The 16,998-nt window shown below is 44.2% G+C and overlaps 1 protein-coding gene across 1 annotated transcript in view; it reads right to left on the reverse strand.

Moving 5' to 3' along the window:
• LOC134350167 (metabotropic glutamate receptor 1-like) overlaps window positions 1-16,998 on the reverse strand; it is a 202,146-nt gene that overhangs the window by 53,781 nt on the left and 131,367 nt on the right. Inside the window, exon 4 of the mRNA XM_063055133.1 lies at window positions 5,578-5,813. Within this exon, the coding sequence (XP_062911203.1) occupies window positions 5,578-5,813 (236 nt within the window). The remainder of the gene's footprint in view (window positions 1-5,577; window positions 5,814-16,998) is intronic.

The raw sequence follows: 16,998 nt of genomic DNA on the forward strand, positions 1-16,998 counted from the left end.
CAAGCCATCATCAACCCAGTGATTTGAAACCTGAATCCTCAGATTAAAAGTATGATATTCCATCAGATATCCATGTACAGTGGACATTGACAACTTTCACTCAGTGGCCACTTTATTAGGTACCTCCTGTCCCTAGCAAAGTGGTCACTGAGTGAATGTTCATGGTCTTCTGCTGCTGTAGTCCATCCACGTCAAGATTCAACATGTTGTGCATTCAGAAGTGCTCTTCTGCACATCACTGTTGTAATTGAGTTCCTGTCCTCTTCCTGTCAGCTCGAACCACTCTGACCATTCTCCTCTGCCATCTCTCATTAACAAGGCGTTTTCACCCACAGAACTGTCGATCACTGGATGATTATTGTTTCTCACACCGTCCTCTATAAACTCTAGAGTTTGTTGTGAATGAACATCCCAGGAGATCAGCAGTTTCTGAGATACTTAAACCATGCTGTCTGGCACCAACAATCATTCCATGGTCAAGGTCACCTAGATCACATTTCTCCCCCGTTCTGATGTTTGGTCTGAACAACAACAGAACCTGTTGACCATGTCTGCGTACTTTTATGCATTGAGTTGCGGCCACGTGATAGGCTGCCTGGGTATTTGCATTAATGAGCAGCTGTACAGGTATACCTAATAAAGTGGCCACTGAGTGTAGATTTGAAGTGAACCATACACAACTCTGGCCGTCTCCATCTGGTTACCTGTCCAGTGAGGGGAAGAAGGTTCTTCAGAGGAACTCACGGGGAGACTGTACTGCTCTAGGGCATGGTGTGTTATCATTTGCAGATCCTGCATGCAAACTAAACACTTCCCACCGATGCTGCATATTTCCTGCGTTTCCTTTTCTTTTTATTTGAAATCTTCACACCAGCTGGCTCTTAACTAATGCAGCTGTAGTTTATCATTACAACCCGGCGTACATCATCGGTCAGCTGACACACTTTACATGAGAGCCGGGATACACAGTTGACTGCACATGACCAAAGCCAAAGGGAGTGCTGTGGTTTCTCAAGCTCTCATCAGCCAGTTGTCTCACAGCATCAAGAACTGTACTTCCCAAGCTCAAGTGTGAGGAATTCCTCTTGCTCCCAAGGCAATATAGAATCTCCTCCAATGTCCCGGTTTTTTTCCCAGGGAAAGGTAATCAAAAATTAACGGGCATAGGTGTGAGTTGAGAGGGAAAAGATTTACAAAGGGATTAGTGGGGCAACTTTTTTTGCACAGAATGTGGTGTGTATGTCGAACGAGGAAGTGGCTGAGGCTGGTATAATAACAACATTTAAAAGATATTTGGACAAGTACATGAAGGAAGAGGAACCACTGAGTGCATCTACATGAAACGTTGCCATGGAAAAGCAGCATCCATTATCAAAGGCCCCCACCACCAAGGCCATGCTCTTTTCTCACTGCAGCCTCAGGCAGAAGGTGCAAGGGCACCTCCAGGTTCAAGAACAGTTACTACCCCTCAACCATCAGGCTCTTGAACGACAGGGGATAACTACACTCATTTAAGGACTCTTTTATCTTGATGTTTCATGCTTGTTATTTATTGCTGTTTATTTATTGTCTGCATTTGCACAGTTTGTTTAGAGTTCTTGATGTTTACAGTTACTATTCTCTAGATTTGCTAAGTTGTATGTGGTGACATGTATGTACCCTGATGATAAATGTTACTTTGATCTTTGAACTTCTGAACCTTGAGGTTCAAATATGGGCCAAGTCCAGGTAAATGGGACTAGCTTGGAAGGGCATCTTGTTGAGCAAAGATCAGATGGCAGAAGGGTCAGTCTCCATTCTGTATTACTCTAAAACTCTATTTACTCTTGGGATCTTATCCACTTCTAATCACTGGTGTTGCATTTCTTGCTCCTTGGCGATGAACACAGGCTTTCGGTAGGCACCAAGCACTTCATGCGCATGGCCATGAGCCATTTGCATGCTTCCTCCTCAAAACTCTCTTCAAAATAGTCTTCTGCAGCAGTACTGGCTTCTTGTAAACTGGCACCTGGGCCACACTACTTGCCCAGCTGTAGGCCATTCCAGCCAGATCCTGCCTCGGAACCAAACTTTGAATGACACACCACGACGGTGTCCAGGCTGATGGCTGCACTTCTAGAAGTGGGTGGGGATGTGTTTTCTCCATCCCTGCCCTCTGGATTGACTGGCTGGCTTTCAGTGACTGAAAAGAGAAGAGCACAGGGGTAGGTTTGTGGTGAGGGGAGACGACGAAAGCACGAGATGAATCAGAAGAGGCTGTGAGATGGAGAAGTGGTCGTGAGCAGGAGGTTTGGAGTGCCAGGGCACTCTCACTTCCTACTACTTCAGCCCATGGTTTCAAGGCTGCCTCTCTGAAGGGTGGAGAGTGCACCCTCACCTTGGGGAATAAGACATGGTGCTACTCTTCAGTTGCTGTTGCCTCACTTACGCTTTTCTTTGAGCTACAAGGGAGAGGAACTCTGTCAGGAAGTGGTGTGTGTTATGCCCGAATGATCTATCCCTCGTGGTTATATGGTACGTGCAAGCTGCGAATGGGACACCAGTGAACTAAAGACTGTTCCATAGAGACAAGCAGTATTTTAAGGGTGAGAAGTGGTCACTGAGCACATGCCTTCCCCAAAGTCTGAACTCATGGTGACCTTTCACTAGCAAAGGAGCTCAGGGTCTTTCCATTTCCAAGAGATGAAGGACGAGGAGCAATTTTCTCCAACAAGGCCCTTTAACGCAGGGGTTCCCAACCTATTTTATGATATGGACCCCAACCATTAACCAAGAAGTCCGTGGACCCCTGCTTTACCACCTCCTCAGAAGCTAGGCAGTGACAGAGACAAGTTCACTAAAGTAGTTCAACAGGGATTATCACACTAACTCCCAAGATGATACGGTATTCCAAAGGACCTGCCACACAATTATCGATCCTGCAAATTCAGATCCCAAATCCTAAATGCAAATATATCCAAGGGTCAATTGTTTACGGTTTCAACGCCCAGTGCCTGTGTGTTTCAACCAAATATTATTAACCCATTAATCTGAACTGCACAGGTTAGTTGAGCTTCAGCATAACAGCAGCAGTGATCCGATTCAACCCTGCTTCTGTAGATGTGTAGTGGAGATGTGTACTGGCTGCATCACAGCCTGGTATGGAAACACCAACAATCTTGAGTGGAAACTCCTACAAAAAGTAGTGGATATGACCCAGTCCATCACAGGTAAAGCCTTCCCCACCAGTGAGCACATCTACACAAAATGTTGTCGCAGGAAAGCAGCATCCATCGTCAGGGACCCCCACCACCCAGGACATGCTCTATTCTCGCTGCTGCCATCAGGAAGAAGGTACAGGAGCCTCAAGACTCACACCACCAGGTTCAGGAACAATTATTACCCCTTAACCATCAAGCTCTTGAACCGGAGAGGATAACTTCATTCACCTCATCATTGAAAAGTTCCCACAACCTATGGACTCACTTTCAAGGACTTTGCATCTCATGTTCTCAATATTCATTGCTTAATTATTTATTATTATTATTTCTTTCTTTTTGTATTTCAACACAGTTTGCTGTCTTTTGTGCAGTGGTTGAACACCCAAGTTTGTGTGGTCTTCCATTGATTCTAATATGGTTATTATTCAATTACACAATTATTAAATATGCCCACAAGAAACAATCTCAGGGTAGTATATGGTAACATATATATACTTCAATAATTAGTTCATTTTGAACTTTGACTTCCATGCTGTCTGTGTGGAGTTTGCCCGCCCTCCCTGGGAAAGCATGGGTTTCCCCTAGATGCCCTGCTTTCCTCTCACATCCCAAAGGTGTGTGGGTTGCTAGGTGAATTGGCTGTTGTAAATTGCACCTAGGTGAGTGGTAGGATCTGGGGGAGTTTATGGGAATTTTGGGAGAATAAAATGTGATTAGTTAAAATGGGTGTTTTGTCTCATCAGCCAAAGGGCCTGTTACTGTGTCGAGTAACTCCAGTGCCTCCGTAATCCAAACATTTTCAGGGATCCATCATCATTTGGGATCTGAGCAAGGTTCAAGCTGTAGGAAATAAAACTCTATGATACTTCTATTGAAGTTGAAGGACAAATGAAAAGGGGTTATAACAACAATCTCAGCTCACATTTGTATAGAATTAAAATACTGCAGAAACTGTTATTCTGAGTTCAAAATACTAAAAACAGAAGCAATCTACAAATAGCAAATCTTGTTGCAACTGTCTATATTAACTTCTATTTAATAGTTCATAATTAGTGAAGTATCTCCAGCTGTGTATGATAGGCTGTAGACCCAAAATATACCTTGTTCTACAAATTCTGAGTGCTTGCAGCATTTTCTATTTTATTTCATATTTACACAGCAGTTTAAACATGGTGAGTCATCCTTTGCCAGAGCCTCATGACATTAAATTTGACCAGAAGCCTCAGAAGCTGGTGTGAATTCAAGTGAATAACAGTGTGGCAAATAGGCTAGTGTTTTAGGGACTGTAAAGGAAAAAATTAAATATGTGCATTAGGCAGTTCATCAGAGTTCCCATCCTTAGAACGTGGAGGGCTGAAGGTAAGGCCATCAGTGGTAGAGGGAAGGGAATAAACAGACTGAAACACACAGAGAGGGAAGGTTCGGAAGGCTATGGGCAAAATGTAGCAAATGGGATTAGTTAAGATTGGCAAATTTGACCTCTTCTAGTCCGAGGCAATTCAATAGACCTTCCACAATGTATTGGGTGTTGGATTCAGTAAATAACGTGACTGAGGCAACACCCAGTCATCTAATAAAGTGAAACAAGGAGTTTAATAAGGAACTTATGACAGCAATGACTCTATTTTTAGCCTGCATTTCGTCACAGAGTCACACTACTTTGGCTCACTACTCCCAAGCTGACCATGGCAAACGATGGAGTGAAAGGCGACTCGGGGTAAATGGGAATGCACAGGTAATTGGGGTTCTCACGTGGAAGTTTGGACAGTAGAGTCCTCACTTTGGTGACAAGATTTTGCATTTAAATAACACCGCCCTCCCCCACCACGCTCACCTGTCAGTAGTTCTTGATATAGGGTGTACTTTCCAAAGACAAGGTGGGAAAGAGCTATTCTATTTCCCTACCTTACTCCATTGCTGATTGAAGGTTCTACATTTGTGGTCATGCAAGTAACCAAAGGAATCTCAAGAACTTTTTTTTTGGCGGGGGGGGGTGGGGAGACAAAATCCAATGCATGCCCAATGTAGAAATTTTTGATCGCCGTGTTTTAGCTTCTTGGTCTTCTTTTTTAGATCAAAGTTTACAACTGAACCGTGGAAAATGGTGTCAGGGCTTCAAAATGCAGTGGAATTCAGCCCTGCTGCAGTCTCAGCTCACCCGGCTGAGACAAGAGCTGGTGAGTGTAGTTTGCTTTTGTTTCATTATTGTGATGACAAAGTTTCACTTTCTGTAGTATTTTGATTCCACATATACAGTATGTGAATTGGTGGTGGTGGTGGTGCTGTAACCTGCAATGCTTCCTCGAGCACGTTGGGCCCTAGGGATCAGAATATGGGGCGTGTGGCGGGGTGAGGCAGGAGGCAGTGCGGCACATACCTGTGCAGAGGTTTTTGAAGGCTTTGTTCTCCTGTGGATGCCCGTCCAAGCGGCACTGGAAGCGGTGCTGCCAGAACTCCGGAAACCATGGGTTGCGGGTGTTGGTTTCCAGCTTCAGATTCAGGTAGTAGTCATCGAACCAGGTGACCTCGGCAGACCGCAGTTTGATGGTGATTCCTCCCACTGCCTCTGGCTCGTAGGCGTCAATCACCTCCTCACGGTCCGCCCATCCGTCACTGCAAGGAGAGAGAGCGAGGAATCACTTGTGTGAACAAAACTGGCTGGGGGGGGGGGGGAGGGGGGGAGGGGGAACTGGCTTGTAAAGGTTAAACCAGGTCCAAATACATCCAATGGCAATTCAAACCAGGAGGTGATTTTTGAGTTAGCAGTGCAGACAGCAAAGGCATGGCCATCAGTGGTAAATCAAAGGAAGGAGAGAGCAGCCCAGACTATAGTTCATTTGGTACAGTTTGGCCTTGGTAGCTCTGTTGGTAGAGTTTAAGGAAGGTGGGGGATCTCAAAGCCCAATGGTTAAATTTCTGCCCAGCTGTTAAATGTTTATTCAGCTCTCTGAGTCTGAAATGTGAAACCCTCCCCTGGAAGTCAGGATTCAGATACAACTGAACCACTCAAGATAGAGGCGCAAACAACAGGAATTCTGCAGATGCTGGAAATTCAAGCAACACACATCAAAGTTGCTGGTGAACGCAGCAGGCCAGGCAGCATCTGTAGGAAGCGGTGCAGTCGACGTTTCAGGCCGAGACCCTTCGTCAGGACTAACTCAGTCTCGGCCTGAAACGTCGACTGCACCTCTTCCTACAGATGCTGCCTGGCCTGCTGCGTTCACCAGGAACTTTGATGTGTGTTGCAAGATAGAGGCGTATTTGTTTGGTCAGGCTCTCAAGGCTCATGGGGGAAAAGACAGATAAACAGACAACATACAGCATGGTGGGAGAGGATTGAAGGACTGGATTCTCATTTCCTCTTCCCACGTGCCAATAGAGGAACTGCAACTTCACGTCTCTGATCTGCAAGCCCAGTGCCAGAACTATTATTATCTGTGAATAAACCAGCTTAAATCAATGACTGAATGACTGTCTGCAGCACCTTTTTCCAGATGTTGATTTGTATCTCACAGTCATACTCTTATATCCTTTGTGCAAATTCCAATGAACTTCCCTCTCACCTGATCTCGCCTATCACCTGCAAGACTGTACTCTTCTCCCTCCCCCCCCACCACCTTCTTACTCTGGCTTCTGCCCCCTTCCTTTCCAGTCCTGATGAAGGGTCTTGGCTTGAAACATTAACTGTTTACTTCCCCCCATAGATGCTGCCTGACCTGCTGAGTTCCTCCAGCGTGTTGTGTGTTTCGCAAGAAATGCCTACGAGAATTAATTTCAATCCATTTGAACACATTGCTTAACTGTCACATGGGTGTTGATATTGGATCCTGGGCTTCACAAAGTTTGACAAAGACCATAAAATCCCCCTTGAAACTTTTCAAAAGCTTGATTAGAATCCCAGTGTTCCAGTCACACCACACCTTAAGGAAGTCCTCACGAGGATGTAGGAAGAATTGACTGGAATGGTCACAGGGATGAAGAATTGTGGTTACGAGATTACAAAGAGGGGAAGCTGAGGCAGTTTTCTTCAGAGCAATGAGGAGGTGAGAGCAGGTGGGACAGAGGGAGACAAGCATGTAACTGGTTTATAGAGAGTGAGAGCAGAGGGAGTTTCAACAGCACATCTTATTAATTGGTTTATTGGCTAGATGGGCAGCAGCTGCCTACAACAGGTAGATGAGCTTAAGTGGGACAGTAATTCTGGGGTGGGCGAGTATAAAAGTGGGACTTTAAGGCTTTGGCTCAAGAGGCTTCAGAGAGGATCAAGTCAGACCCTTTAAATTACTCAGATGGATTAATTGCTCAGTGGCCTCATAGTCGAGACTTAAGTAAGGTTATTGATAACATAGTAATTAACTAAAAAGACACCAAATTGCAATTAATACAATAGGGATGCAGGGTTAGGTGATGTGTTGTAGCTGCATGATTTAGGAACTAGGTGATGACATCTACAGCAGGTATCGTTTGCTTCTGGAACTCAGGTTCAAAGCTGGAAGCTGAACTTCAAACACTGACACAGCTGGGAGGGGGAGAGAAACTACACAATGTGTGTCAGGAAGCAGCAGCATCCTTAGCAACACACACAAAATGCTGGAGGAACTCAGCAGGCCGGGCAGCATCTATGAAAAGAGTACAGTTGACATTTTGGGGTGAATCCCTTCGGAAGGAAACTGTACCCTTTTCCTAGATGCTGCCTGGCCTGCTGAGTTCCTCCAGCATTTTGTGTGTGTTGTTTGGATTTCCAGCGTCTGCAGATTTTCTCTTGTTCGTAACATCCTCAGATTAACTACTTCATATTCAGTCTGTGGTCAGGGATAAGAGGGTGCGACTGCGAGTAATCCAGGTAGATGGTACTGGAGGAGCCTGAGCCCTTGATCTTGCCCAACAAGTCTGAGGTTCCTGTTCCCTGTGGAGATGAGAGTGGGGGCTGTAGGAAGGATTAGCAACCTAAACTGTGGTTCAGGGAGCCATTCAAGAAGGAGGGAGAGAAGAGAAACATGGTTGTAATTTGGGGTATAGTCACAGTTTTCAATTGCAGGGAGTGAGAGTCTCGAAGGCTGTGCCTACCTGGTAACCAGGTTTGGGACATTTCATCTGACCTGCAGAGGAATTTGGAATGGGAGGGGAGCCAGTTGTCATGGTCCATATAGGTACTATGAAGGAGGTAAAACAAGAGGTTCTACTGAGGGAATATGGGCAATTAGGGACTAAATTTAAAAAAGAGTTTTATTACCAGAAGGTAATAATTTCTGAATTGCCATCTGTGCCATGTGCAATTTGGCACAGAGCCAATAAGATTACTTTACTTTACTTTATTAGAGAGTTAACTCTGTTGGATAGAAATGACCAACAACTCTTATAGAGGCAGATGCCACGTTTTTAAGCTCACCAGTGGGAGGTGGTGCTTCAGCACTGCTGGCCCACCACCTCGAGGGAGTCTTGATCATAAGCGGGCCGAAACTCCTGAAGACAGGTGGCAGACCAACTGATGATCCCACTGGTGATAGCACAGGACAGTTAACATCTTAGTCCACGTGTATTTTCAATTCAATTCTGTGGTTCAAAGGTTGGTGTGGGAGAAGTGGGTTTGAATTTGTTGGCCATTGGCATCCGTATCGAGGAGGAAGGGAACTGTTCTGATGGGACTAGCTTCAGCTGAACCATACTGGGACCAGGGTCCTGGCAAATCACACAGCTATGGCTTTAAACTACATAGTTGGGGAGAACATGGAAAAGTAAGGATAAAGTAAAAGGGAAGGGGGACAATGGAGAAGTTGCTGAAGTCTCCAGAATATAAAAAGATAAAGTTTAGAAAGGGGTAAGTATTTAATTGAGACAACATGAAAACAAATTTGAGAAGAATGGTGAATACAGGACTGAAGGTATTATATTTGAATGCATGCAGTATACAAAATAAGATGGATATGGGTGTTGCACTGTTAGAAATGGGTAGGTACCGACATTGAGCACCTTACAGAGCTAGAGCTGAAAGATCACAGCTGGGACCTAAATATTCAAGGATGTACATCATATGGAAAAGATTGGCATGTGGACAGAGGGGCTGGGGTAGCTCTGCTGGTTAAAAAAAAAGTGAAATGGAATCCTTAGCAAGAAGTGACATAAGATCAGAAGCTGTAGAATCCTTATGGATAAGGTTAAGAAACTGCAAGGGTAAAAAGATTCTGATGGGAGTTATATTTAGGCCCCCAAAGATTAGCTGGGATACGGGGTACAAATTACAACAGGAGACAGAAAGAGCACGTAAGAAAGGCAGTGTTGCAATGGTCGTAAGGGACTTCAGTATTCAGGTAGACTGGGAAACTTGGGTTGGCACTAGATCCGAAGAAGAGTTTATAGAATGCCCAGGAAATGTGGTTGAGTCCATTAAGGAAAAGGCAATTCTGGTTTGGGTGTTGTGCAATGAGTCAGATTTGATTAAGGAGCTTAAGGTAAAGGAATCTTCAAGAGGCAATGATTTTCATATGATAGAATTCACCCTGCAGTTTGAGAAGAGAAATCAGAGTAAAAGTAACTACTGAGGCATGAGATAAGAGCTGGCCAGAGTCGACTGGAAGAGGACTCTAGCAGGGATGACAGTAGAGTAGTAATGGCAAGAGTTTCTGGGAATAATTCAGAAGGCAAAACGGAGGAAGAGGCAGCTGGTGCTGAGAAGGGGAGTACAAACACAGATAGATGGAACTAATTTAGATAAGCATCTTGGTTGGAATGGACCAGTTGGCCAAAGGGCCTGTTTCTGTATTAATCTATGAGTCTAGCAGCTAGTTATGGTCTGGAATGCACTGTCTGGAAGAGTAGTGGAGGCAGCTTCAGCAGGTACTTCCACAAAGATAGTGGATTTCAATATAGGTAAGTGTGAGGTGATGCATTTTTTGTAAGTCAAATCAGAGTAGGACTTGTACTCTAGTAGGGCCCTAGGGAGTGTAATGAAATAGAAGGACTTAGGAGCACAAGTGTATATTTTGGAAGTGGTGACACAAATAGACAGCACATTGTCTTTCATCAGTCAGGACATTGAGTATAGCAGTTGGGACATTATCTTACAGTTGTAGAATTTATTAGTTATACTGCACTTGGAGTACTGTGTACAGTTTTGATCATCCTGTTATGGGGAAAATGGGGTTAAAACTGGAAAGAGTGCAGAACAGATTGATGTGGATATTGGCAGGAAAAGAGGGCCTGATTTATGGGGAGAGGTTGCCAGACTATGTGGTCAGCAAGGACAAGTTGGCCTAAAGGATCTGTATCTGTACCGTGTTGCTCTATGATCTAATGGCCATCTATCTCCCAGCCTCTAAACTGATCCAATCAGATCAGGTAGGGCCAGCACATTGGTGCTGTCCAGGTTCAATCTTGACTTCTGGTGCAGTGTGTGTTCATTGCACGTTCTCCCTGTGACCGCAAGGAATTCCTCCGGATGCTCCAGATTCATCCCACATCCAAATACCGTGGACTGGCATGTTATTAGGTTGCTGTAAATTACCCCTAGTGTGTAGAATGGGGAGGGGTTAGAATCTGGGGAGGGTCAATGGAAAGTGGGGAAAACAAAGTGGGATAGGTGTAAATGGGTGGTTGATGGTCAGCACAGACTTGATAGGCTGAAGGGCCTGTTTTCCTGCTGCTTGGCTACACGACTCACGAAGTAGTGACTATCAGTTTCCATGGGTACCCACATGAGCTGTGTGCAAGTTCTACTGTGTGGAGAAAGACCTTATTATTGCTGTGCTGATCTACTTGAGAACGGCGGAGGATTTCGGCTTGGCATTGACCTGTGCTTTTTGGATGTTGATTAATACTGTACCCCGATACATTTTTAAGAGAGAAAAGCCTTGTGAAAAGATGGGGCAAAATAGAGTGGAGTTAATTAGTATAAAAATTTGGGGTTATGGAATGTGATATCTCAATGCATTAAACAATTGGTGAAATACAGTCGATTCCAGTTAATTGGGTCATTGGTTAATCGGGGCAGCCACTTACTTGAGAGAACTCTGAAAGAACATAAACTAATTGAGAAAATAATTAGGATTCTGTTTATTTGGACTCTATGCTGCTTAATTGGGACAGGAAACTGTTGCCGAATGGTTTCTAAATAATGTCAATCGTGCGCATGTGTAGCTGTTAGACACTACACAATGCTTCGAGTAAACAGTTTTTAAATAGCATCAGTTGCGGGTGTTTGTATTCAAAAAGCAATGTTCTTTGTCACCGATAGCTGGCGACAAATAAGCAGTAAGACAATTCAGAACAGTTTTGTTCACTGCAGTGCTGAGCATTCCGACTTGGAAATGCCAGAAACAGCCAGGAGTGAAAATGAAACAATTTCACTACTTCAACAAGTTGGGAACTACAAAGAATTTGAAGGTATCGTCAATCATTTTGAATGTTACCTTTGGTCCCCACTGGACACTCGGCTCTACCCTATGGCTCTAAGTAGCTGTTTGCATGTAACCGTGGCCACACCCTGGTACACCACTTCGACAGGTGAGAGTAGCTGGTGGCTCTCATACCCCAGTGAGACAGGGACATGCCGTTGCAGCATGCAAAGTTAGCTGCAGTGGTCTGGGTGGATGAGATCTACAGTGAGATCCAATGGCCGGGAAGGAGGTCCTGCAATGCTAGGAGAGCAACGGGCATGACAAGGCATGAAAGAAGTCACGGTCATCGACTACAACCAGGGAAGACCGCAGTTGTGACATCTGCTCGTACCACTGGGCTCGGACTTCGGAGGTTGAGAGAATGGAACTGTCCCAGTGCAAAGGCTTTTCCACATTAAAAACTCTCCCACACAGGCTTCCTGTCACTGGATATGCCAGGCAACCACCAGTAGTATTGGTAGTCTTCTAATTAGTTCTATACTTCATTTAAATATATCATTTTTTACTCAGCTAAACACTGTTTTTTTTAACTATTCCCATGAAACTTCAGCTAATTGGGGCAGCTGCTTAATTGGGCCAAAATGCACTGGTCCCGATGTGTCCCAATTAACTGGAATGCACTGTACATTTAAAGTACTGTTTTGATATTCAAAGTAAATTACAGGTCAGACTCCCACCATAAGCAACAGGGTAGAGTCTGGAAGATTTTTTTTTAATATAATGGAATCAGAAAATGTTGGAAACACTCATCAGGCGAAGCAGCATCTGTGGGAAAAGAAACTTCAGTTAGCAGTTCAGGACAAATACCTGTACACTCTCAGCCCATCTTAGACTAACCTGTATTTGCCCAACGTCCAATCTCCTAAATTGGAACTATTCTTCTTCCAAGTGTTCTTTGACTTTAAGTAGTCTTTGTATTGTTTCTGATTGGGTGACTAATGTAGGCTCACTCAGTCTGCAATCACTTTACTGTTTAGATTTGTGACTGACAATTGATACCAGTCACTACAAACACTCTTGGGTAAAGCACAATGCTTTCCTTGGAATAGCACAGGATATGCAAATCTATTTATATTATAACCAGTATACCATATTTAAACACCGATGAAATTCACACCTAATCCGCTATAATCAATATAGAGTCTGATGCAATGCTCGAACCCCAGCTACCATATTGGGATTGCTTCGCACAAGATCATTAGTGTTTATATTCACAAGCCACCAGAAAGCAACCACAAAGATTCACAGCTAAATTCGACACATTAGGCATTAGCAGAGCTATTTCACACGTTAAGCTTGTTTTACTTAAACTCAATCTGCTGTGTTTTCCACAATGGCTGTGACCTCTGCTTTGGTAACACCAGATTCTTTTTGGTTTCTTTATGACATCACATCCAACTCTTCACCATCTAAAGTTCTGCCTTTGCAGTCCTAAACTGGCAGAGATGGCTTAGCCGGAAACCCTTTTGCCTTGGAGTTAGTTGGGTTCAAGCCTTTACTCCGACCTAGGCTGACAATCTCTTGCATAGTTAAAGGAATGCTGAATTATTTCAGGGATAGTGTTAAACCAGAGTGCTGCTAATCCTTCCATTTGGAATCACACAAAAACAAAACCCATGACCTGAGTTGGAGGTGGGCTGCTCCCTCGCCTAACGTTGTTTCTGTAAATCCGTGTGTGAGTGTGGCCTCCTTGGTGCTGGGGCAAATGATATCATTGCAAGAGTGGACAACATTTTGAGGAAGGCTGAAGTTGTGATCCATGGAGGAAACCAGTAACACAAGAAGGAAAGGTGATGTCCCGCAGCCAATAGTTTGGGAAGCTGGGGGAGTGGAAAGTAAAAGGGAAGGATGCTAATTGCATTGAGCACAACCCTATACCCAATGCCACACCATACTAAAATAAGTTATCACCAGAAATGTTATAAGAGAAGATTTCAGACTCCAGGGGAATGAGAAGCAGTTCTGGAATAGAAAAGCAACACACATAAAAGTTGCTGGTGAACGCAGCAGGCTAGAATAGAAAAGTCCTCCTTGTAGTGTATGGGTCAAACCTCCATATTAATCAGTGCAGCCAGGAGGGCATTAAATTGATTCATTAGAATGAGGAACACTAAGTGAATCAACACACGATGAAGACAAACAACACTTGAGGAAATAAAAACAGTAAATGCTGGAAAATGCAGGTCAGGCAGCAGGAAGAGGGGGGTGGGGGAAGGAGAAGTCAAGTTATTTCTGCATAAGTATCGTGATGTACGTGTACAAAGGGGATAAAAAACTTGCCGTTGCATCAGTAGCACATAGGTTCAGATTATACATAATGATGTAAAATTGCAAAGAGGGATAAAAGATTTTTTTTTCATGTGTCTTGTTTTTGAACAAAGACACAGTCACTGACAAGTCCACAGTAGTGCTAGAGTAGTGCTCTGTTGATGAGGTGCGGTTAGGATTGTACAGGGTGATTCAAGATCTGGTGGCTGTGGGAAAGTAGCTGTTCCTGAACCTAGTGGTGTGGCTACTTCCTGCTTGATGGTAGCAACTAGACGGGGGTATGATCTGGATGGTGTGGATTCTTGCCGCCTTTGTGAAGCAATGCCTCATAGATGGTGTCAATGGAGCTTACAATTCTCGCCGACTCTTGCACTGGGGTACTTTCACTCAGGAGAGATGAGGAGGAGAGTGTGAAAGAAAGAGTTTGGGTGGAAGAGAGGAGAGAGATAGGGAAAGAATTGAGAACAGAGATCGGGAGAAGATGGAGAAAATTAGATGAAGAAAAACATTTTGGGGAGCGGGACTGTTGTGTGATGTATTGGCTGAAATGTGACTGCTGTGGGAGAGAAGGACAGAGTGGGAGGGGGGTGAGGGTAAGGGAGGTGTGAAATTTCCGAAACTGGAAGTGTGATTGGGCCAAACCTACCTTTCAGTCTGGTGAGTCCACGCACTAGAGAGATTGATCTTTCTTCCTCCCTCCCACCCTTTTCTTGTACCATCCTTGCCCTCCCCTCACTCCCCCACCCTTCATCCTTCATCATGTTCAAGTTTATTGTCATCTGACTGTACATGAATATCCAACCAAACGGGCCACGATGCACCCACAATACATATATCACACACAGCACATAAACCAAAATATTACACAAAATCAGTTAATAAAATATAATTCACTGTGCATGTATTGCATAGCACAAGTAAACGTTACAGTGAACAGCTTGCTGTCCTCGTGGTAAGATCTTGGAGGCAGCAGGGTATTCATTAATCTCTCGGCCCGAGGGAAGAAGCTGTTACCCAGTCTGGTAGGCCTAGTCCTTAATGCTCCTGTACCTCCTTCCTGATGGTGGTGGGTCAAAGAGATTGTGGGATGGGTGGTAGAGATTCTTGGCAATGCTTCACATCCTTCGTATACAATGCTCCCGGTAAATGTCACAAATGGGAAGGAGGGAGACCCCAGTGATGCTCCCAGTGGTTTCTACTGTCCTTTGTAGGGTCTTGTGGTCCAATGCCTTGCAGCTTCCATACCACACAATGATGCAGCCAGGCAGGACACTCTCAATGATGCTTCTATAGAAAGTTATTAGAATGGGAGCAGGGAGCCTTGCATGCCTCTTTCTCCTCAAAGTGTACAACCTGCTCTGTCTTTTTTGATTAATGAGGAGGTGTTGAGCGCTGCTTTGATCATCCATTAAATGCACACCAAGGAACTCCCCCTCCCAGCCGCCTTCCCCTTCACTCTCTCACTCCATTTCCTCTAATCCTCTGAGACCACACAGGTAACATAACAAGACAGTGTCAAAACGGGTTAATAAAAATATGATTGCGTAAATTCAGGCTTGTCTCCAGAAGAACAGAATTGAAAAGTAGTGATTTTATATAGAAATTGGAATAAAGAGTACCTGTGCCCAAAATTGTGTAACAGAATAGGCATTTGGAATTTGTTGATAATTTCTCCGGCGTCAGCCCTGAAGCACCCCAATACTGCTACTGTGATGTTAATCGCCTCAGGAAAGTGTTCCTTCTACCATACTGTGGACATAGTTGTGTCAGGACGGTGTGATGTATCTCACTGAGTATGTCTTTAGTGAATTGCAGACAGAGGTTGACAGAGGAGTTATGTTCTCTGAAGACACAGCACAGATAGAGCCCCCTGCTGAGGGTACGTCTTTCCCAGCTCCTTCCCCCCACTACTGGCAGCTCATCCAACTCTGTGCACCCTTTGCCGTTTGCCTGTTCGCACTGTCCCACCCTGTTGTCCATTCCTACTGTCCTGATGAGGGGAAAAGTTGTGCCAGCAAGAATTAACTTCATCAACTGGTCCTCTGTCATAACCCTCACTGCACACTTTTTCAGACTCATAAGAATCTTGGAATCAATATGCTTGTGCTGAATTAGAGCAATAATCAATAGGAATTAATCAGCAGTCAGTGTTGGAGGGGGTCAGCATTCCTGCTATTCAGCTGCATGAGGTGAACACATGACATTAGTTGGAACACTGTGTTGGAAAGTAGCATCAATTAGTGTTGTCTATAGACTGACTATGGAGTTTAACTATACTGCCCACTGCTGGCAACTGTTAGTTTTGCATATGTCTCATAATGGTGCTCGGGTCCTTCGCTCCTAATTCAAATCATACGGGCACCAGAATGACAAAGAAATTGTGGCTGCACATCTGAATTTTGCAACCAACGTTTCTCCTTGTAGAAGGCTTGCAAATATAAGGAAACTGCATTACTGTAACATAGCATTCAAACTTCTTTCCCCAAAGACTGGAAAGACTGCTGAACAATCTGTTGCAAGTAGCCGCTGTGGCAAAAGGAATAGGTGGACTCAAGAGGAAGTTAAGTGCCCATGCTTTGATGTCCCAGCCATTCCGATCCTACTTGCCTGTTCACAGCCTGCATACATTTACTTTTTATCTTCTCTGTTCCTGTCTTCTGCCCATTCTTTTCAATGCACAGCCATATTTGAAGCATTTCCTGTATGTTCTCCACATCATTTCACTTCCATACTGCTGCCATCTTGAAAGGGGAATGAGATGTTCTCTTTCCCTCTTGGAGTCCTTTCTTAATTTCTTTTTTTCATCCTACCAAAACCAAACCAACATTTCTCCTTCCACCTGTCTCTTGGAGTCCCATCTTATTCCACTTCTATGCTCATTCTACAAATAATTTTTAAAATCAGAATCCCAACCAACTTGATCCATTCTCCTGTTCTGCTCTTGCTGTGGACAAGAATCTGCAAAAGTGCACTATACTGACTCCTGGGATGGCAGGACTGATGTATGAAGAGAGATTGGGCCAATTAGTTTATGTTGAATTTTAAAAAGAAACATTGAAACCTACAAAACATATCCAGGACTGAGTAGATTAGTTGCATGTAGGCTGTTCCTAAGGGAGACCAAAAGCAAGGGGTCA

This window comes from Mobula hypostoma, chromosome 8, assembly GCF_963921235.1.
Source record: "Mobula hypostoma chromosome 8, sMobHyp1.1, whole genome shotgun sequence".
Taxonomy (NCBI): domain Eukaryota; kingdom Metazoa; phylum Chordata; class Chondrichthyes; order Myliobatiformes; family Myliobatidae; genus Mobula; species Mobula hypostoma.